At 49.2% G+C, this 23,222-nt stretch overlaps 1 protein-coding gene across 1 annotated transcript; it reads left to right on the top strand.

Annotated features, from left to right (window-relative positions):
* Positions 1–232: 232 nt before the first annotated feature.
* Positions 233–15,963, top strand: Mcm2 (minichromosome maintenance complex component 2). The gene is made up of 16 exons (XM_034512143.2): positions 233–370; positions 1,259–1,491; positions 5,648–5,823; positions 5,956–6,216; positions 7,041–7,260; positions 7,352–7,559; positions 9,269–9,403; positions 9,959–10,150; positions 10,752–10,845; positions 11,223–11,473; positions 11,565–11,691; positions 12,096–12,208; positions 13,475–13,726; positions 14,596–14,778; positions 14,938–15,093; positions 15,348–15,963. The coding sequence occupies exons 1-16, from the start codon at positions 365–367 to the stop codon at positions 15,456–15,458; spliced, it is 2,718 nt and encodes a 905-aa protein (XP_034368034.1). The 5' UTR covers positions 233–364; the 3' UTR covers positions 15,459–15,963.
* The last annotated feature ends 7,259 nt before the right edge of the window (positions 15,964–23,222 follow it).

Below are 23,222 nucleotides of genomic sequence, written 5' to 3'. Positions count from 1 at the left end.
AGTTTTCGTTGCATCAGGTGGCCATACCGACACCAAGGTCACACGCTAGAAGGCTGGATTGGTCCTCAGAGCCACCAGTGACCCAAAGTCCCGCTTTGTCGCCTTAGCGTGATAAACTCTGAAGGGTTAATTAAGCCTAGGTGTACAGGAGGCGTGGGCTCGGGGTTTTGAAAGCTGTGGGAGGGTTTCCAGGGAGCAGGGCGGGGCTTCATGGTGTGGGCGTGCCCAAACATTCTAGCCCTCCTTCCGCCCTAGACGTGGTGACGCCTGGTTCCTCCTGGCGCTTCCCGGGCAAGGGCGGGTCACGTGATCTAGTTTTCGCGCGAAAACCGGTGGCAGCTGGTGCGGTGGAGCTAGCGCAGGCATGGCGGTGAGGAACGGGCTGATCCTGGGCGGGCGGTATTCAGTGGTCTCGGCTTGCTTGGCCGGTATCTACCTCCAGTGGCAGGCCTGATTGCGGGGCTACCTGCGCCAGGCTGGGACGGATCGCCTCTGCTCCTCTCATGTGTCCTTAGGCTCCGGGTCTCCACGCACATTTGGTGGTGAGGTTGCAGGAAATGGAACCCAGAACCTCGCGCCTGTAGGGAAAGCAGGCTACCACGTAGCTGCATGCACCCCTACTCTCTTGAGTGTCTTATAGCTGGTCGGTGGAGGCTTGTGCCTTTAATCCCAGCACTAGGGAGCCAGAGGCAGACGGATTTTTGAGTTCTACTGAGAGAGTTCCAGGACAGCCGGACTACACAGAGAAGCCCTGTCTCGAAAAGAAAGAACTAGAAAGGGTCTCACTAAGTAACCGAGGCTGGTCTTGAACTTGCTCTGTAGTGCGGGTTAGCCTTGAACTTGGCGATCCTCAGGCTTTAGCCTCTAGGTATTCTGGATTACATGCCTATGACATCAGGCCTGGCCTTCCTACTCTTACTGTTAGCGTTCTCGTGACTCATTAAAGGTTAAAGGTCTGTTCTTTCCACCATTCAGTTCTAGAATAGTGTTCCTTGATGCCTCTTTATCTTCACCTTTTGTTTCAGCGCCCAGCATATTGTGGGGTTTGGGGTGAGTGGGGTGTAGAAGTAGATTATAAAAAACTACATCATTCCCGGGTTTTTCATAAGCGAGCCACGGAGTGATCTGAGGGTCTTCTCTGTCCTTGAGAACAATTCCTAGTATCCAGGAGACAGACTGTGGGAAGGCCCTGTGTTAACCAGGAGGCTGTCAGCCTGTGTCTCTCCAGTGTCTGATGGCAGACTCTTCTCTCTTGCAGGAGTCTTCTGAGTCCTTCTCGGCAGCATCTAGCCCTGCCCCTCAGCGGCGACGGATAGGCGATCCCCTCACATCCAGTCCAGGCCGCAGCTCCAGACGTGCCGATGCCCTTACCTCCAGCCCTGGCAGAGACCTCCCTCCATTTGAGGATGAGTCCGAGGGGCTGCTGGGCACGGAGGGTCCCATGGAAGAAGAAGAGGATGGAGAGGAACTCATTGGTGACGGCATGGAGAGGTATTTTCAGTCTAGGCTGTAGTTAGGTGGCTTAGCAGAAAGACAGCTCCTGTCTGGTGGCCTGGCCTTGGGGACCCATGAGTGTATGAACCAACCCGGTGACTTTGCCTTTGAATGTGGCTTGGTTGGGGGTGTGTGTGTGTTCATCAGCCACTGTGAAGATGCTTTAGCTCACTGTCTACAGTTCAGACTAGACGCTAAGGCTCCAGCTCAGGAGACAGGGACCCATAGAGTCTGATCTGAAGAGCCCCCTAAAGGGTGGTGCCAACTCAGAAGATGATTTAGTCAGCAAACCGCACCCAGCCTGCATCAGGCTCTGGGTCACAAGTGTTGAGGTTTGTAAGCAGACATACAGAAGCTGACTGAGACTGTTAGGAAACAGTGTAAACTTTGCCAGCAGGCCAGTTATAGCCTTACCAGCCTTATACCTGGGATGTGGTACCAGTTACGTGACCACTTAGGAGCCTTGTGCCACCTTCCCTGTGTCCGTTTCCATGGGGGATATCTAAGGGGTGTGAGCCATCACGGGGACTGTCATGGCCTCTCTGCACCATTTTGTTCTTTGCTGTAAACACTGCCAGGCTAGGTATGAAGAGACTAGGTCCGTCATGTGTGTCCATGTACAGGAGGTGTGCATACAGGTCACCCTGGGCTCAGGGTCAAGGGCCTCCCTGCACACCTGCTCACAGGGGCGTCCTGCGCCACCTCCTCTCTTATTCTTGGGTTTGTACCTCTTCATGTTTGGTTGTTTTTGTTGTTGTTTTTCGAGACAAGGTTTCACTGCGTATCTCTGACTGTTCTGGGAACTTAACCAACACTGCCTGGCTTTATAACCCCTTTAAAGTAAGAGACACTTTGGAGATGTCTGAGGACTATCTAACTTAGGAAAGAGGCTAACTTCTATATTGTAAGCCTTATTCCTAGAAGAGTACAGTGCAGGGTCGGTCTGGGCAAGCTTTCTGAGTGCCATTTTTATCACCCACTGTGGTCTCTTCTGCCTGTTCCCAGTGCTATTCATATTCCCAGAAGTGGCATCACAGTGTTCATCCTTTTGTGCAAACATTTCACTCTGCAGTATTCTCAGAAGTTCAGGTGTTTTTTTGTTTTTTTTTTTTTTTTTAATGTATTGAGTGTTTTTATGCCTATGCCTGCATAGACCAGAAGACGGCATCAGACCCCATGAAACTGGAATTAACATGGTTGTGAGCTACCAAGTGGGTGCAAGAGCAGCCATTTTTTTAAATGTCTTAACTTTTGTTTTAATGCTTCATGATACCACTTATTGTGTGTTTGTGTGTGGGTGCACGTGCCATGGCACGCATTTGCAGGTCAGAGGACAGCTTGCTGGAGTTGAAGTTTGACGAAACCCAGATTGTGTGGTTTGTTAGTTCTGTAGATTAACTAGAATCTGACTGAGTGCTTCAGGTGACTGAGATCCTTTAAGGGTCTGAACAGACTTTTCTCAGAAGCCGTTACATTCTGTATAGAACCAGCCTGCACTTCTGCCTGCTTTGCCTTTGGTGTTAGGAAACTGTTCTGAGAGGATGGTTTGAGAACATTGGCCAGAGGACAGAGCAGCTTTGCCAGTCACCCTGAAGAAGGGAGAACTCTGGGAGTTTGTTTCTCTGGCAGCTGCCCGCTCCTGTGGGTAAGTCGTGTGGCACCGAGGAAAGAGCCTGCAGCCTCTTCGTTTGTCCCTTAGTCCTGATGATAAAATCACGTCACCCCTCAAAGATGAGATGGCGCTGCCTTGAGGTGACTCTGGGACTCATCTGGCATCGTAGGGAAGCTGGGCCTGACTCTGTGCTTCCTTCTACCTAAGGAGTGGTCACCTGCAAAGAGGCTGCTCAGCCAGTTGAGCCAGTGGGCGTGAGCTCTTCAGGCGGCCAGTCTGGCTGGGTTGTGTTCAGCTGGGGTGAAGACAGATTGGGAGGGTGTGATCCCTGGACACACTAGGATCCGCTCTCTGACCTTTTTGGTGTCAAGGTCTTGGCTTCCTCTAATTCTGTTTTATTTTCTTCTCAAATTTTAAGAAATTATTTGTTTATGTGCATTGGTGTTTTGCTTGAGGGTATCAGGTCCCCTGGAACTGGAGTTACACAGTTGTGAGCTACTGGGAATTGAACCCAGGTCTTCCTGTCTCCGGCCTCCTAGCTCCATTTTCTTAGTGGGAGTTAGGAATTCTTTGGAGGTCCCCCATTAAAAAAAAAACAAAAACAAAACCCAAAAAAACAAAAACAAAAAACCAAACTTGTGTATACTTGGGTGTCTGGTGTGTGTGCTCATGAGTGTGTAGGTGCCCGCAGAAGCCAGAGGTGTCAGATCCCTGCCTGAAGTTGGAGTTGTTCAGCTTTGGAGCTGCGTGATCTGAGAACTGGAAACTCAGGTCCTGCCGAGCCCTCTCTCCAGCCCAGCCCCTCAGTTGTAAATACACAACAAAGTGTCTTCTCCAGTTTCAGTGTGTGGCTCAGTGTCGTTCAGCTGCATCATTCCACCAGAACTTTTTTTTCTTCTCAAAACTGAATCTCCCCAAAACACTGACTCCATCCCCTTTGCCTGTCTTTCTGGGTCTGACCGCTCTAGACTGCATGGGAGTGGTATGGCTTAATCCATTGGTAAAATGTCAAGATTCACAGGGTGGTGGTGGTGCACACCTTTAATCCCAGCACTTGGGAGGCAGAGGCAGGTGGATTTCTGAGTTCGAGGCCAGCCTGGTCTACAGAGTGAGTTCCAGGACAGCCTGAGCTACACAGAGAAATCCTGTCTCGAAAAACCAAAAAAAAAAAAAAAAAAAAAGACAAGATTCATCCATGCAACTTCACCTGTCAGAGTTTCCTTCTGTTTTAAGGTTGAGTGATAATCTACATTGATAATCTACCCTGCAAGTTTTTCCATTGGCCACCCTGGGATGCTATCGCTAACTCCTTTAAAGTTTGGTTCTCTATGTAGTCTTGACTGGCCTCAAACTCTCAGATCTGCCTGAGGGCCTCCTAGCTACTGGGAGTAAGGGTGCACACTACTGCACCCGGCTAAAAAAATTTTTTTGTTTTGTTTTTTTCGAGACTGGGTTTCTCTGTGTAGTCCTGGCTGTCCTGGAACTCACTCTGTAGACCAGGCTGGCCTTGAACTCAGAAATCCGCCTGCCTCTGCCTCCCAAATGCTGGGATTAAAGGCTTTGTTTTGTTTTTAATTTAAAAAGTTATTTTATGTATGTGGGTGTTTCTGTGGGTATGTACATTTGAAAGTGCAGGTGCCCAGTATGGGTGCTGGGAGTTGAATTCTCATTCTCTGCAAGAGCAGTTTGTGAGCTAGGCACAGCGGCACAAGCACACAGCTTTCATCTCAGCACTTGGGAGGCAAAAGAGTAGTATATTGATCTTAGCCACTGAACCATCTCTAGCTCTAGCTCCAGATGTGTTCACACTGTTTTTTGTTTGTTTGTTTGTTTGTTTTTTGGTTTTTGGTTTTTGGTTTTTTTTTCTGTTTCCCCGAGACAGGGTTTCTCTGTGTAGTCCTGGCTGTCCTGGAACTCACTCTGTAGACCAGGCTGGCCTCGAACTCAGAAATCCGCCTGTCTCTGCCTCCCAAGTGCTGGGATTAAAGGCGTGCCCCACCACCGCCCGGCCGTGTTCATACTGTTGACAGGAGAATTGGTTAGCTAGTTAGTACCTTACATTTCCACTGGGGTTGTGGAATTCTAGAGATTCTTGTAGTTTCTATCCTGTGTCATGAGTCCCCCATTTCCTCCCTGGCTGTAACAGTTTCATGCTTTCTAGTTTCTGATGAAAATGGTGCCAATTGGAAATCGTAAAACGACCTTATTTGATACTTTGTTTTTCTCAAGATCAGGTTGGGAGACTACATATAGGGGAAGCGTTGGCCGCATCCATCATGTACCACCAGCAGGTGGCGCTGTGCACGTGGGACTTGCTCTCCTGCCCAGACTCACATGGCTGTGTACCTCATGCTCTCAGACAGACCCCCTTTTCCATCCTGGGGCCTTGTGCCTCCTTATGGAGTCCCTAAATCATATTCTTCAAACTTGCAAACTTACTGTTTGCAGCTGTCCAGCGAGGACCTTATAAGCCTGTGGAGCAGACCTAATTCTCAGATGGGTTGTTTGGGGGATTCATTGTCCACTGTTGGTCTCTTGCAGAGACTACCGTCCCATTCCAGAGCTCGATGTCTACGAGGCAGAGGGATTGGCCCTGGATGATGAAGATGTGGAAGAGCTGACAGCCAGTCAGAGGGAGGCAGCTGAGCGGGCCATGAGACAGCGGGACCGGGAGGCTGGCAGAGGCCTGGGACGCATGCGCCGGGGGCTGCTGTACGGTATGTGTGGTGGGCATCCCAAAGGTTCTGCATGGACCTCCAAAGCCCTGGGTGCGGGGAAGACATGAGCGGCAAGTGTTGTGCAAAGGATGCTGGGAGAGGCTTGCTCAAAGGGATGCCTTGCTACCCAAGACAGCGATGAGGAAGATGAGGAGCGGCCTGCCCGTAAGCGTCGCCACGTAGAGCGTGCCACCGAGGACGGTGAGGAGGATGAGGAGATGATTGAAAGTATTGAGAACCTGGAGGACCTCAAGGGCCACTCGGTGCGCGAGTGGGTGAGCATGGCAGGGCCCAGGCTGGAGATCCACCACCGCTTCAAGAACTTCCTGCGCACCCACGTGGACAGCCACGGCCACAATGTCTTCAAGGAACGCATCAGTGATATGTGCAAAGGTATGTCCTTGATGGCCTACGGTCACATCCTGGTTCAGTCTCGGCACTAAGGGGTGAAGGCGGCTTCCGTACCCTGCTGGCTTTGTTGTACCACACTGAACACAAAATGTACAGGAACATTTGGTGACAAGGACAGAACCCAAGGAACCCAAGGTCTCTTACATCTGCACCGGAGCTAGGCTGTTTGGGGACATGCTTAAAAATGTATTGCTACCCTGTTTTGGTTTTTCGAGGGATTTGTTTGTTTTGGGGGGGTGTTTTTTGTTTGTTTGGGGTTGTTGGTTTTGGGGGGGTTGTTGGTTTGGGGTTGTTGGTTTGGGGGGGGTTGTTTGTTGGTTTTTGGTTTGGTTTGGTTTGGTTAATTGGTTGGTTTTTGCAGAATCAGGTTGAACCCAGGGCCTAACATATTCTAAGCAAGTGTTCTCCCACTGAGCCACTTCCCAGCTTGGGCGTTTCAACTTTGATCCAAAAATGGTAGCATTTCTGTGGGACAGCATTGGCATTACAGGGTCTGACAGCTCTGGCAGCCCCTCCAGCATGGCTGTAACTCTTCTGTAGTTTCTCTGTGGCCCGCGGCACACTGCTCTGTAGTCCAATGGCTCTATTCCTCCTGGAAATGACAGCCTCAGAGATTTGTATGCTGTTAATATTATAACTTGGGTCTCCGTTACACAGCCACAGGTAGTGGGCCTAGGGTGCAAACTGGACTTTCTGGCCCTCTCAGGTTTAGTTTGGGTGGAGGGGTGTGGCCAGCAGGGATCTAAGATGTTAGCTACCTTCATTGCCCTGACTATGTCATCAGTCCCACCCACCATCCTCCTTAGAGAACCGGGAGAGTTTGGTGGTGAATTATGAAGACCTGGCAGCCCGAGAACATGTGTTGGCATACTTCCTACCCGAGGCACCCGCGGAGCTGCTGCAGATCTTTGATGAGGCTGCCCTGGAGGTCGTGCTGGCCATGTACCCTAAATATGACCGCATCACCAACCACATTCATGTGCGCATCTCCCACCTGCCTCTGGTGGAGGAACTGCGTTCACTGAGGTGAGCAGAGGGAGAGAGCAGGGCCTCGTTCAGAGAGTGGTGAAGGAAGTAGCCCCATAGCCTCTGTTGTGCTCGTTCCCTCTCAACACAGGCAGCTGCACCTGAACCAGCTGATCCGAACCAGCGGCGTGGTGACCAGCTGCACCGGAGTCCTGCCCCAGCTCAGCATGGTCAAGTATAACTGTAGCAAGTGCAGCTTTATACTGGGACCTTTCTGCCAGTCTCAGAACCAGGAGGTGAAGCCTGGCTCCTGCCCCGAGTGCCAGTCAACTGGGCCCTTTGAGATCAACATGGAGGAGGTAAGTAACAGACCTGCCACGCTGTCTTTAGTGTGCCAGACCTATCCCATCTATGGGGCCAGAAGACTCTGAGGCAGTTAAACATGGCAGAATGAACTAGATTGGCCCCATGTCTTCAGGAACTCCGTATATTTGAAGCTAGGTGATCCTGTTTGGTGTGTCCATATTTGTGACCTCTAAAGATATGGGCATTCAGGGCTTGCCCATCACATGGGCACCTGGACCATCTGTTGACTTATCTGGAGGGCCTGACCAGCTCCTGGTGCCTTTTGTGGGTGCATCCAGAGTTATAACCACCTTGGATCCTGCAGAGCCTTGCTTGGGAGACTCTTACACCTCTGGACTCTGAAATCCTGGGTCTAGCGTGCATACCTTGTGCTTGTCTTCATTTGCAGCTGCCCCTCCTCCCCTCCCTTACTGCCTGGCTCTGGGAGTGTCAGCACTCCTGATGCCGTCTGTGATTCTGAGCTTTCTAGTTTAGAGCTGCCTGGCCAGGAAGTTGCCCATGACAGTGTTGAAGACCAGGTCTCCATTAACCCTGGGACCCAGCTCCAAGGCTGCATTTAGCTGTACCCCTCCATCCTTTGCAGCCCACCTTAGCTGTGCCTCAAACTTAGTGAGCTGTACTGCGGGGATTAGCAAATGGGGTCAGGTGTGTGCCAGCCTTGCTGGCTGCCCAGTGTGCTCCTTGGGCCTTGATTATGTTCTAGGAGGGAGTTTCCTCTGCTTTCTTCTCATTGAAAAACAGGTGTTTGGAGGCTTGATTGTCCAGGCCTCCCGGGCAGCAGTGTCCTAAGGGTCAGGCAAGCATATGGATGTGACTGTATGCTGCTCTTATTGGGACAGGGGCTTACTCTGTAACCATGACTAGCCTCAAATTCACAGACATCTTCCTAACTTTGCCTCCGGAGTCTGGGCCTAAAGGTGGACACCACCATGACCTGATAGTGCGCCCTTTTAGCTACTGTGTCTTATGGACCAGTCAGCTCTGGGTACCTGTAACTAAATCCCTGGTGTAATTGACTTGAAGGAGAAAAGTTGATTTATGGCTTGGTTTTAGAGTTGCATTTGGGGTCAGTTGACCCTGTGGTTTGGGGGCCTGTGTGTGGTACGGCAAGCTGCTCACCTCACATCAGAGACACAGAAGAGAACAAGAGACTAGCCAGTATCCTTTAGTCCCCTTCAAGGGCATACCTCTGTGACCTAAGGCCTCCCACAAGGCTCCATTGTCTCTCATACATGGACTGAAGAATCATTGCCCCACAAAGAGGCCGTGGGGGACATTTACAGCCCAGAATGTAGTACGTTGTCTCCTTTTTGGATAGTAAATGAACTAGTGGGATGTTACAGCACATGGCGCATCTCTACCATGTGGTCCTGCCGCTTGTGGGTGCTGCTGTAGATGCCACATACACATGGCCCAGCTTGACCCTCATAAGGTCATGCTTAAAGCCCAGCATCCCCTTCTGTCAAGGATCACCCTAGGTGTGGACACAGGTGAATCTAGGCTCTGGGGCGTAGAGCCCAGGAGGAGGAAGACACTGCCTAGGGATGGTGGCAGGTGAAGAGACTTGCTGGGTCACGATTGGCCTGCCCTTTGGTCTCTGTGGCTTTCCTGGCCTGCAGTAAGGTCAGAGCACATGGGAAAGCTGTGCTTTGAGGAGAGCGGTTGGCCACGTAGGAACCATGATCTTCTCTGTCCTGTGCAGACCATCTATCAGAACTACCAACGTATCCGCATCCAGGAGAGTCCCGGCAAGGTGGCAGCTGGCCGGCTGCCCCGTTCCAAGGATGCCATTCTCCTTGCTGATCTGGTGGACAGCTGCAAGCCGGGAGATGAGATAGTGAGTGAATGTTAGGAACTGGTAGTATGTTCTGTGGCCAGTGGAGATGGGGTCCAGGTCCGTGGGTGAGCTCAGCCTGGCACCAGCTCCTGAGTCAGGAGGAGAGCTTGTCTCCCGCTTGTTGGAGTGGCGGGTGTTCCTTGCATTTGCTGTGATAGTACAAGAGAAACATTTATCTTGGGTCACTGCCAGAGGCCTTCGTTCACGGTCTTTGGGCCTGTGGCTGTGGCTGTAGCTGCATGTCTCATGGAGCCAGAACGTAGAGAGAACTGGGAGATGTGTCAGGGTCTAGATAGCTCATCCCAACGGCACAATGACCTCACTAAGACTTTGTGGTTGTGCCAAGTTGAGAATGAAGCCTTTAATGGATGGCTTCTTCCTCTGCCCCGGCGCTCCCGTGTAAAGCACACTGGGACAAGGCTCGTTCTGAGCTTGGTGGGTTGTTCATCTTGTTTGGAGCGTGGGCTGGAGCTAGGGAAAGCAGCGTGCATGTGGGCCCTTCCTCGGCTCAGGACCTCCGCTTGCTCCCTCTGACTTGTGACTGCCCCTTCCCAGGAGCTGACCGGCATTTACCACAATAACTATGATGGCTCGCTTAACACCGCCAATGGCTTTCCGGTCTTTGCCACTATCATCTTGGCCAACCATGTTGCCAAGAAGGACAACAAAGTAGCTGTGGGCGAGCTCACTGATGAGGACGTGAAGATGATCACCAGTCTTTCCAAGGACCAGCAAATCGGAGAGAAGGCAGGTCCCTGGAATCCCGGGACCATGCACCCTACCTGCTGGGCGGGGACTCAGAATATGGGTCTTGGTGACAGGCTCTGATATGGGGGACAGCAGCCCTAGCTCTATCTGGAGTCTGGACGTCTAAGATCAAAGGTTATCTGAGGCAAGGGCCTTTATGACATGACAGAAGAAGATGTCGTGTACCAGAGGGCAAAGGTTCAGCTCCTACTTCCAGTAGGTTCATACAGTATGGAGCCTACTATATGTGCTGCCAAGCCCTGCTGGCCTGGAAACTGAGTCTCGGGATAGGACGGTGGTTTCTGGGGATAACATTCACAGCACTGTCCTCTGCCCTATGTCATAGCTGTCAGTCATGACCAGTCTTGTTGCTTTGAGCCTCTCAGTGAGATTTTGTTTGTTGCTCTATCTGTGCTTTAAAGGGAAGGGTCTGTTCTGGTTTTCTTTCTATATATCAAGACCATGACCAAAAGCAGCTTGGGGAGGAGTTTATCTGGCTTCACGCCCTGATGGTAGTCAGTCATTGAGAGAAGCCTGTGGGAACTTAAATTTCTTACCTGCCTGTCAGATTCAGTCTCATGGGTCTCCCTCTACCCCGTAGATCTTTGCCAGCATTGCACCCTCCATCTATGGGCATGAAGACATCAAGAGAGGCCTGGCTCTGGCCCTGTTTGGAGGGGAACCCAAAAACCCAGGTGAGCCCCCCTTGCCAGCTAGCTCTCCCTGAGGGAATTATAGGGCCTTTATTTAAAGCGTAAGAGTTAACAAGAGGTTGCAGGGAGCATGGACACTGCTCACCCTGCTCTGCCCTGATGGGCTGTCTCTGCTGGTTGGCTGTGGTCTGGTCTCAGATTATAATCTCACTGTGTCTCTGGTGCACAGGGCATATGTGTGCTGTTTTGCTTGTGTCCCAAAACTCTAGCACATTGCTCTGGACTCAGCTTACCAGGGTCCTGGGCATGGGTGCTCCCTGCTTTGCTGAGGAACGGGTTTGAGTTGGAAGGATAGCCTGTCCTCTGGCCCTCTTTCCTTCCTATATACATCTGTCTCCATCCCTGCCTTACTCCTGCAGGTGGAAAGCACAAGGTTCGGGGGGACATTAATGTGCTCTTGTGTGGGGACCCCGGCACAGCAAAGTCCCAGTTCCTCAAATACATCGAGAAAGTGTCTAGCCGTGCCATCTTCACCACGGGCCAAGGAGCATCAGCCGTGGGTCTCACTGCGTATGTTCAGAGGCATCCTGTCAGCAGAGAGTGGACCTTAGAGGCTGGAGCCCTGGTTCTGGCCGACCGGGGAGTGTGTCTCATTGATGAGTTTGACAAGGTGGGTATCTGAGCTTGGGGGCTGAGCTCTCAGTGATGGGGGTCTTTATTAGAGAGTGTCAAGGCCTCTTGTGATACCCTGTGTTGTACAGATGAATGACCAGGACAGGACCAGCATCCACGAGGCCATGGAACAGCAAAGCATCTCCATCTCCAAGGCTGGCATTGTTACCTCGCTGCAAGCCCGCTGTACCGTCATAGCTGCTGCCAACCCCATAGGTATGTCTGCAGTAGTACAGGCCTGGGGACAGCAGCAGACAGCACCATCCAGCATGTTCTACCAGATGGGGGCAGAGGAGGAAGGACCTGGGAACCTGGGGTCCATCTGTTCCTTACACCACCTTTGGCTGCTTTGATCCTTTGTCCAAATGGGGCTGCTCCCAGGCCCAGCCAGTAGGTGACTAGCACCCAGGGGCCCATTTATCTTCTGATCAGAGTGGGACTTCGTTTCGGAGCAGCTCTGGGTCTAATGGAATCTGGCATAGTGTCTCCATTCCCTCCCTCCCCCTCCCCCCCACCTCTGCCCTAGAAGCACCCTGGTCCTGGAAAAGGTTCCAGAGCCATGGATGGATGGATGGATAGATGGATGGATGGGCACACTGAGAGCTTGCCTCTTCTTTCAGGGGGCCGCTACGACCCTTCACTGACCTTCTCAGAGAATGTAGACCTCACAGAGCCCATCATTTCCCGCTTCGATGTCCTGTGTGTGGTGAGGGACACTGTTGATCCAGTTCAGGTACACCCCCATATCCCTCGTGCCACCTGTAGATTCTGGACCTGGAGCTTGGGCTACGCTGGGTGCTGGGTGGACATGTCCTCATACGCAGGTATCGTCCTGACATCTATGGCTTCCCCAGCTCCTTCCTGGCTGCCTACTCAGTCTAGTCACAGACTATACCCTGTCCTAAATCCCTTCCTCTAGCTCTGTCCTCTCACCCAAGGGGCTGCTGTCGTCTAGGATGGTTGCTTATTTGCCTGCCAGTTAAAATAACACATTACATGGCACTGGTCCTCCATGGTGACCGACAAAAGCTCTGCTTTGTGGTCAGCACATGGTCCACACCCACCCTGCACCTGCTGGCTATTGGGTAGCTGCCTGCACTGCCCTGCACACTCTGCAGCTGCTGTCTTCGTGTTACATGAGCCCATTGCCTGCTCTCCCAAGAGGTGACCCTGGGCTTTAAATGTGCTCTTTCCCCTGGAGTGCCCTCTTCCCCCCCACAGATACCTCTTAGATTGTCCTGTGGGAGAGGCTCTTGGCAACTGGATTCACCTTGGTTTCATTTTTTTTTTCCTTAGCTATTTATTTATTTATTTATTTATTTATTTTTGTTTTTTTGAGACAGGGTTTCTCTGTATAGCCTGGGCTGTCCTGGAACTCACTCTGTAGACCAGGCTGGCCTCGAACTCAGAAATCCGCCTGCCTCTGCCTCCCAAGTGCTGGGATTAAAGGTGTGCGCCACCACCGCCCGTTTTATTATCTTTTTTGGTTGTTTTTATTTGCATTTAGTTTTTAAGACTTAAGAATTATTTCTCAGGCTAGAGAGATAGATAGTTCAGTGGTTAAGAGCACTGACTGCTGTTCCAGAGGTCCTGTGTTCAATTCCAGCACCCACATGGTGGCTCACAACCATCTGCAGTGGGATCTTCTGGTGTGTCTGAAGACAGCTACAGTGTACTCATATACATAAATCTTTTAAAAAGAAAGGAAGGAAGGAAGGAAGGAAGGAAGGAAGGAAGGAAGGAAGGAAGGAAAGACAGACAGCTTAATACCTTACAATTTTTTTTCTCAATTCCTGGGTCCAAGTTCTGTCTTTGCTCCTGAGTAGCTGGGATTGTCACCGGTGCACGGCTGTCTCCAGCCCCCTCTCTCAGCCTAGCACCACTCCTGCTCATGAGCCTGTCTAGCTGCCGTCAAGTGTGGGAGTCACCCCTTGCTGTGTAGCTCTTCCTGCCTTCCTACCCACACCCCTTATTGTGTCCTCCTGATCGCTTGTCCTAGGATGAGATGCTGGCCCGCTTTGTGGTTGGCAGCCACGTCAGACACCACCCCAGCAACAAGAAGGACGAAGGGCTGACCAACGGTGCCATCTTGGAGCCAGCCATGCCCAACACATACGGCGTGGAGCCCCTGCCTCAGGAGGTCCTGAAGAAGTATATCATCTATGCCAAGGAAAGGGTCCGCCCAAAGCTGAACCAGATGGACCAGGACAAAGTGGCCAGGATGTACAGCGACCTGAGGAAGGAGTCCATGGTGAGCTAGTGGGGCACTGGGCTGATTTTCTGACTCAGACGCAGGGTGGGGTCAGAGCAGGCAGTATTAAGGAGAAACCTCTGGGGCTTGGCGCCACTCTGGTGAGTGCCTGCCTTGCATGGGCATGGTACCTTCCCCGGCACTGGAAAAAAAAATGGCGTTCCATACCTTAAGCATTGAGTTACAGATGAACTTTAACTTTATGCAGGAGTGTCATAGTGTTTTTATTGCTAACGTTTTATATTAGCTGGTTTGAGTTCCCCGTTTTGGTACCAGATCACAAGGCCACTGGCTATCTTACATCGACTCACCCAGAAACCAGCTGGGCTTTTTTGTTTTCAGGGTTTTGTTTTTTTCTTTTCCTTTTTTTTTCTTTTTTTTCTTTTTTTCTTTTTTTCTTTTCTTTCTTTTTTTTTTTTTTTGCATAGAATAGTTTAATCAGGGCATGGGGAGGGGAGTTAAGAGGGTAGTAGAGGCAGAGAAAGGCAGAGAGAGAGAGTAGAGAATTAGAGGAGTAAAGACAGGCTATTAGCACTTGGAGGGGGGAAGGGAAGCAAAGAAAGAGCAAGGGGAGCAAGAGCAGGGTTTTGTTTTTTCTTTTCTATTTTAATGTTATCCACCATTCTGCCATCTTGGTTCATACAGAAACAATGACTTCACTCTCGTTGTTCTAGATCACATAAAGCTTCATGTAAGCTAGACTCAGGTATAACCGACCAGAAGGATACAAGCTAAGGGCAGAATAGGCAGTGGTGCCAGTGGCGGCCACACAGGCCAGGTGCATGGAGCTGAGCATGGCTGCCTGGCGTTTGCCTCTGGTACCTTCTGCCTCCTCCTTCTGAGGAAAGCCTCAACATTGTTCTCTGCAGGCAACGGGCAGTATTCCCATCACAGTGCGCCACATCGAGTCCATGATCCGCATGGCAGAGGCCCACGCACGCATGCACCTGCGGGACTACGTGATGGAAGACGATGTCAACATGGCCATCCGCGTGATGCTGGAGAGCTTCATTGACACCCAGAAGTTCAGCGTCATGCGTAGCATGCGCAAGGTGGGTGTGGCTGAGGCCAGGTTCCCGGCCTGTTTGGGGGATTGGAAGACGGCCTGGAGCCTTGGTTAGCTGTGGTCTAGGGGAGCCGCTGAAGCCATGAAGGTGGCCTGGCGGGACCAGCAGGTGAGCTGGCTTCTGACCGCTGTCCTCTTCTCACAGACTTTTGCCCGGTATCTCTCCTTCCGGCGAGATAACAACGATCTGCTGCTCTTCATACTGAAGCAGTTGGTGGCTGAGCAGGTGACATATCAACGCAACCGCTTTGGGGCCCAGCAGGACACCATTGAAATACCTGAGAAGGACCTGATGGACAAGGTAGGCAAGAACAGGGCAGGGTCAGGGCTTGTTGCTCTGGGGGAGCTCGTGGCTGTCTTTGGTGTGCCATCAGGTAACAGGCAATTGAGCTAGAGATCGGCAGAGGGAAACCGGTACCAGCAGCCTTGTCTGAGTACCTGTGAGGCTGGTGGTGAAGCTCGCTCAGGCTTGGAGCACTGAACCAACACAGCCCTTCCAGAGGTGAGAGCTGGCATCTTCCCCTGCTAATGACTCTGATGTGGTTCTTTCTCCAGGCCAGGCAGATCAATATCCACAACCTCTCTGCCTTCTACGACAGCGACCTCTTCAAGATCAACAAGTTCAGCCGTGACCTGAAACGCAAACTGATCCTACAGCAGTTCTGAAGCCAGCACGGGACCCTCTGTGTCTGGACGAGGCTCAGTCACCACTCTGAAGACACAGCCTACTTCCACCAGGGGCTCTGTGGGGTTGGGATGATGACTTAATGTAGACCATTACCCATGAGCCCCTGGGCCAAGGCTATAGTGTTACATGACTGTATTTATTCTTCTGCCCCCCTCTAGAGCACTCTTCTTTGCCAGACCCTCTGTCCAAGACTCATTAGAAGGCTGGGGTTGTGTTCAGGTGACGGACTTCGCCATGACTATTGCTGTTTTGGCATGAGTTGTGTTTAGGACTGTTTCTTCCCTTTTAGATAAAGAGCAACTTAAAAATGTTTGCAAATGTTTCTAGAACATTCTCGAAGCCTTGTGATGGAGGAGCACAAGACCCTGCCTACTGAGGGCCATGCTCCTCGTGATGGTTTTCTTCCACCTAGCCAGTGCCTTCATTCGCTTCTTGTACAGTTTCTTGTAGTTTATTTTTTAATAAATTTGAATAAAACCTAAATAGTGTTATTCCGTTGGTTCTGGTTTAAGGTGCCACCTAGGCTTCCCTGAGATTTTTTTGAAGCCCTTTCTGCCACATGAAATAGGTCTAGTTAGATCTGCTTTGTGGGTGTGTCCTGTACTTTGGGTTTTAAATGCCCACCTTAAGGGTCATTGCTAATGAGATAGCCATTTATCTTTTTTTTTTCTTCCTTCCTTTCTTTCTTTCTTTTTAGATTTATTTATTTTATTTATATGAGTACATTGTAACTGTCTTCAGACACACACCAGAAGAGGGCATCGGATCCCATTACAGATGGTTGTGAGCCACCATGTAGTTGCTGGGAATTGAACTAGGGACGTCTGGAAGAGCAGTAATGCTCTTAACCATGGAGCCATCTCTCCAGCCCTAGATGGCCATTTTTCAATCCAAGGTCTCACCATGTAAACCTGGCTAGCCTGGAACTTAGTACAGAGTTCTGCCACTAGTCTTGCTCACTGCTAATTCACCAGCTTGGAGTCTTGTGGGAGGAAGTGAGGTTATTGGACCCCATTGTTTCCAGGCTGCTGTGACATCTGCCACTACGAAGTTTTTCTCAGTACACTCAATAGGCCATGAGCAAATTTTTGGAACTTAGCCCCAAACCTTACTTCCTTATAAGCTGATTATCTCAGGTGATTGGTCATGCCAACAGAAAGCTGAGTAAGGCAAGACACAGCTGTTATACACAGAGAACTGACATCTTTATAGTAATTGGTTCTCAGACAAGATACATCTTTACCCATTGTTTCTGCTTCCTAAGAAGCTGAAGACACTTCTGCATTTAGAGTCTACCGGTCTGGTTCGGTTTCTGGCTTTTAATTGTGCTGTTAAGACTGAATGTTCTCTCTTTTTTTAAGTAGTGCCAGAACAAGCCAGAATCCAGTTGATGTCCTGCAAGAGCTGCACTGAGCCACACTTCCCAGAGGTTGCCATAGCAGGACCAACTGTCTGCTTCTCTTCAACCTTGAAGTCTGCTCGGCAGGTTCCTAAGCTTTGCAGTTTTTCCCATTTCACGTGTTTTCTTTATCCAGTGGCCTCTTACAGAGTTCAGCAGTTTGGGTGTTAGCAATGCGCCTCTTCCCTTGATCTCTCAGGGAATACACCATGAAATCTAGTGTGTTATTGATTGTAGGTTTCTGGGAGAACCTCTTCTGGCTCGTGGAAGCTTCCTTCTCTTAGTTTGTATCCCTGCAAAGGTTTTGTTTGCTCTTTTTATAGAGAAGCCGAGTTTAATCACATAATTGAGAGAATAGGTTTATGTCTTCTCATACTCTACCAGTCCTGTCCCTGAGCGGAGCCGTGCTTAGCTGTGACAGTAATGCCTGGGATGAATGGCTGTAGGTGGCTGTGATTTTGTGAGGCTGTGGCTGCTGGGTGACACGGGCTCCTTTGTTTCTTGTAGCTATTGGTCTCTTAGCTTTTCTACATGAATTTCACTAGACCTAATTTTACTTTAAAGCATTTACTTAGGGGCTGGGAAGATTGCTCAGCTTTTGCTTTGGTTTGGGTTTGGGTTTTTTGAGATACAGGATTTCTCAGTAGTTCTGGCTGTCTTGAAACTCACTCTGTAGACTACGATGGTGTCAAACGCAGAGATCCATTCGCCTGCCTCTGCCTCCTGAGTGCTGTGATAAAAGACTTGCACCATCACGCCTGGCAATTGCACCATGCCTGGTATTTGCTCAGTTTTTAAAACATGGAGGACTTGGGGTATAGTCTCAGAACCTATGTAAAAATGCCAGGAGCACAGGTGTGTTTGTCCCAGCACTGGAGAGGCAGGGAAAGGCAGATCCCTGGGCCTCAGTGGCCAGCCAGACTACCCTGCTTAGCCAGCTCCAGACAATGAAATAAAGATCCCATCTCAAACAGTGGACAGTGCCTGAGAGGTGACACTCCAGGTTGTCTTCTTTACACACACTTGCACCCAGGCATTCATTTAGACTTTTATTTTACTATTAGTGTATGTGCATATGTGTGCAGGTGCAGATCAGAAAACAACACTCAGGAGTGTGCGCCACCACTGCCCGGCTCATTTATCTTTTTTTTTTTTTTTTAAATATTTTATTTATTTATTTATTTTATATATATATATATGATGAATACACTGTAGCTGTCTTCAGACACACCAGAAGAGGGCGCCAGATCCCATTACAGATGGTTGTGAGCCACCATGTGGTTGCTGGGAATTGAACTCAGGACCTCTGGAAAAACAAGCAGTGCTCTTAGCCGCTGAGCCATCTCTCCAGCCCTCATTTATCTTTTTTAATAATAGACTTGTAGCAGTTGGTTCTATCAGGCTCTTTTCTCTTAAAATAATAGACATTTATAATATATATAATATATAATAGATTTATATTCTGTGGATTTTTTTAAAATTAGCTTTCTAGCTTGAATACTTAGTTCATTCACTTTTAACCTTTTAAAAACACAAATACATGTATTCACAGCCGTGGGACGTCCCTGGACACACAACATTCTCACGGGATTAACTTTTGAAAAGATGAGGTTTATAAACGCTATGATGTGCTCTGACTGGAGAGCTATTTAGAAGCACATGCATTGGGGCCTGTGGTCTTCTCCTTTGAGTGTATCTCATTTGCTTCTGTGCTGGGTGCTTTATGTCAACTGGGCACAAGCTAGAGTCACTGGAGAGGAGGGAACCTCACCTGAGGAAATGCCTTCATAAGACTGGACTGTACCAGGGTGGGCAGAGTGACACACAGCTTTAATTCCAGCACTCCAGCATTTGGGAGACAGAGTTCAAGACCCGTCTAGTGTACAGAGTGAGTTCCAATACAGCTTCTTAATAAGTGCTAGATGTGGAAGGACCCAGCCCACTGTAGGTAGGGCCAACCCCTAGACAGGTGATCCTGGGTTCTATAAGAAAGCAGGCTGAGCAAGCCACAGGGAACAAGCCAGTAAGCAGCCCTCCTCCAAGGTCTCTGCATCAGCTCCTGCCTCCATTTCCTGCCCTGTTTGAATTCCTGTCCTGACTTCCTTCAGTGATGAACAGTTATGTGTAAGTGTAAGCCTTTCCTCCCCAACTTGCTTTTTGGTCATGGTGTTTCATCACAACAATAGAAACTCTAGCTAAAACAGCTCCTTTTACACCTTTAAAAATACTTTCTCTCTGTCTCTCTGTCTCTCTGTCTCTCTCTCTCTCTCTGTGTGTGTGTGTGTGTGTGTGTGTGTGTGTGTGTGTGTGTGTGTGTGTGTGAGAGAGAGAGAGAGAGAGAGAGAGAGAGAGAGAGAGAGAGAGAGAGAGAGAGAGGTGTATGCATCCATGTACAGAGACCACAAGAGGGTGTCAGATCTCCTGGAACTGGAGTTTCAGGCAGTTTTATGGGTGCTGGGAACCAAACCCTGGCCCTCTAGAACAGCAGGCACTCTTAACTGCTGTGGTGTCTCTCTAGCCACTGTCACTTGCTTCTTATTTTTCAGTAGTCCTCACGGTTGCGTGCCTACTAGCCCCCAACATGAGGCAGAACTCTCTGGCTATGCTGCCTGTGTGTCTTCCCATCATTCTCAGGAGGGGAAGCAGCCTCTGCCCAGGGCACCTGATTATTTTGCAGGAAGTTAGTTTTTCCAGATATGGGAGACGTTAAACCGTGCTTGTAATTAGTAAGAATGATCTAGAAGAGACTGGTGGCAATGCCACAGTGAAGTCTCACTCTGCTTTTCCGAACCCTTGACATTGCAGGTATCTATCTCTGTGACCTGTCATTCTCCCCCCCCCCCCCCACCCCTCCAGAACAATGGTCACTATAAGAACAATGTCTGTGATGTTCAAACAGTTCAGAACAGCAAGGGCTGTTAACTTTCTGGACATTTCATTTAGTTTCCATGCTTGTGTCCTCTGGGTGGCCTGGCTTTCCACAGAAACTTTACACACTGGTTCTTCTCTAACTTTAGCTTGTAATTAAAGTGTGTATTTGCATATTTGTATGCACTTGCACATGTACACACCACACAAACACACACACACACACACACAATCAGTCCACAAACACTAGGCAGTGTGGTCACTCTCCGTGTCCTATCAGCTCTATCTCAGTGCTCTGCTGACTTGAACTCACAGCTTAGCCTAGGTTAGATTTTCATCACTACCCGCCAGGATACCTCCTTGGTCATCGATGGTTTTCCTTAGTACTTGTCCACTTCTATTCATGAGACCTAGTTGAACCATTATTCCTACTTTAGAAATGAGTTTCTTACAGGACAAAGTCTATAGTTACCCTGACATCCATAATCCTTCCCTCTCTAGGATCTAGCCCACCTACACTGCCCATCAAATGATGCAGGCTGTATAGTCAGGTTGTCCTCTGGCTAGGTGAAAGACAAGAGGGTCTGCACCCCTGTATTCTAACTGTTGATGCTTTGCTCTGTATCCTTAGGTTAGCCACTTCATCCTTATGTTCAGGGTCCTCATATTAAAGGATAAACTACAGAACTGTTAAATACTACACATCTCTGTCTTCTGCACTCTCTCCCGGTGAGATTTATTTTCCCGCATATGACAGCATGCTCGTTCTGCTCTTTCTTTGCAGCTCACGTCTTGCTCAAATCTTGGTTTTCTAAATAAACTAGAGGAGCCAGGTGCCTCTGTCTATCTAATGATTCTGCCTGCAGTGAGGAGTGAACATGTTTACAGAAGTGCCCAGCATAGACCAGGCATGATGGCACAAGCCTTTAATCACAGCACTCAGGAAGAGGCAGATGGATCTCTTGTGAGTTCAAGGCCAGTCTGGTCTACATTAGGAGTTCTGGGCCAGTAGGGACTACAGAACTATAAATAACATTTTTTAAAAAGATTTTTTTGAGGGGGCTGGCTAGAGAGATGGCTCAATGGTTAAGAGGACTGAACACTCTTCCAGAGGTCCTAAATTCAATTCCCAGCAAGCACATGGTGGCTCACAACCATCTGTAATGGGATCTGATGCCCTCTTCTGGTGTGTCTGAAGACAGCTAATATATGTGGTAAACATTTAAACTCAATGGGGGTTTCTGCCTCATCTTTTTCTTTTCAACCCCTTTTCCCTTACCTAAGGAAGAAAGGAAGATAGAGAAAAGGAAGGGAAAAGAAAAGAAATCCCTAAATCCAACCTCTTTATTTCATTTCCTCCCTATTCAAGACCATAATTGTTTGTAAACCATCTCCTAAAATGACCAAAACTATCCATCCCAACTTAAGAGATGATCTTCTTGTAATTGCTTCCTGCTGAATTGGGGCAAAGAATTCCTTTTTGGGGACCCAAGAAAATTAGAAAAATAAATAAAAATGACTAGTCTTAAGAAAGCGAGCTATAGCATTTGTTGTCTAGTCTCTGTGTGTTGAGAAAGGGTAGGCTTAAATGAAGTCTAACTGGAATAGTCTGAAAGACTGGGCCAAGGGAGCTAGCTATTCTGAAAATGTCCTAGAAGCAAGTCTTTAAAGGAAACAGCTTTGATGCAGGTGAGTTAGGATTAAACAAGAAGCTGGAACAGCAGGTCTCAGCATCTCAGCATCCTTGAGGTGAATCCTGTCAAGGCTACCTTCTTGGTCTTCCATTCTGCAATACACAAACCTTATAAGCAATACATAGTTCTATAAAGACATTTGTATCAAAAGTGTGGGGTACAGAGATCAATTAAGGATGATTTCCTGCTCTTTGTTTGAACAAGTAAAAGAAGTTAGTCTGATCATATAATCAAACTCAAAATCTTCATTTATGCTATCTGAAAGGATGGCATGTAATAATAAGCCATAAGAATGTTTTAGTCAATATAATTTGTTGGTTCTATATGGACATTTAAATCTCAGCCAGTCCCAGAGCTATCCCCATGTACAGGGATCAGGGTATACATTACCCATCTTGTTGATCTTGTCAATCTTCCTCTTCTTGTCTGTAGCCAAGATCTTCAGGGGGCTGCCCTCTGTCAAATCATATCCTTATTATTTTTGGAAGGAGTTCAAAGCCTTTTCTTTCTTAACACAAACCTAGAGCCTCTCTCCCAACACAGTATGCCTTTGGTCCAGCAGTTTGAAGTCATTAAATGAAGTCATTAAAAGTACAGATTAACACAATCTAGTAAAAGACAGCATCAGATTCCGGGGAGCTAGAGTTACAGACAGCAGCAACGTGGGTGCTGGGAATCAAATTTGTGTCCTCCTAGAGCCACAAACTCTTTGCTGAGCTGTCTCTCTAGGGCCCCTCCCCCACCAGACAATCTTATGTGGTTCAGACAGACTTGGTCTTAACCTGAATCACCCCTAGTGCTGGGTTTACATGCATGTACCTTGTCTGGTTACAGTTTGTTATTTTGCACAAATGTTTTTCTACTTTATTGTATGTAAAGTAAAAATTCCACAAAATTATGGGCGCGGGACAGTCACACTTCAGTCGGTGTTTTCACTATTCCTTAAAGAAACGGGGCATCTTTCTATCTTGGGAATTGCCAGAGTTTCTCTCTGTATCTCAAATGGTTTCACCCAAACCCAGCTTACCCAATATCCATGCATCCTATGAATATCTCCATAGAAGGTTCCCTCTGCTGCCCTTTGTGTTTAACCAGCCTTCTTACAGCTGTGGCTCTGGGCACACATGTTGAGGAATGTTCCTGCCCTCCTGAGACTGAGGAAGAGCAATGCCTGTCTTATTTGCCACCAATAGGACAAATCTGCTCAGGCTGTGAAAACCAACTGGAAGTTGGGGGTCTAAACCACACCTGGAGGCTGTAGTGGCTCAGAAGTTAAGAGCATGAGCTGACCCAAGTTCAGTTCCCAGCACCCATATGGCGGCTCACAACCATCTGTGTGGACTTCAAGCACGCACGTGATGCGCATACATACTCGCAGGCAAAACACCCTCACATAAAATGAAAATAAATAAACTATACCTGGCACAAAGTTCAGATCTCTGCTCTTGCCCAGTCTCTTCACCAAAGCCTGGTCTTCTCTGGCCTTCAGGATCCCCAGGCCACGTGTCCCAGCAGGTCTCTGCTGATCCTGGCCTCTGTCTCCTTCACTGTAACTGGGGCCCGGTCTGCAGCACAAAGGGTGCGGGACCCGCTTCCCAGGGATAGCTCCTGGGTGGAGAAGTGTGCGAGGCCCGAGGTGCAGGTGCGAAGCTAGACTCCGCAGTAGGGCCCCGCCCCCGGTCATCTGCTGCATCGATTGGGTGGATGAGCGCGTGAGTGACGGGTACGCAGACCAACGGGGCGCGCGCGCGCCGCCGCCTTCGCTTTGCGCGCCCCCGAGG

This window comes from Arvicanthis niloticus, chromosome 9, assembly GCF_011762505.2.
Source record: "Arvicanthis niloticus isolate mArvNil1 chromosome 9, mArvNil1.pat.X, whole genome shotgun sequence".
Taxonomy (NCBI): domain Eukaryota; kingdom Metazoa; phylum Chordata; class Mammalia; order Rodentia; family Muridae; genus Arvicanthis; species Arvicanthis niloticus.
Note: the sequence above shows the minus strand (reverse complement) of the source record. Positions and strands in the feature narration are given on the sequence as shown.

Coding starts and splice junctions, on each gene's coding strand:
- Mcm2 (XM_034512143.2), top strand. Junction 9,404..9,958: donor GCAAGCCGGGAGATGAGATA/GTGAGTGAATGT, acceptor GCCCCTTCCCAG/GAGCTGACCGGCATTTACCA. Junction 10,151..10,751: donor ACCAGCAAATCGGAGAGAAG/GCAGGTCCCTGG, acceptor TCTACCCCGTAG/ATCTTTGCCAGCATTGCACC.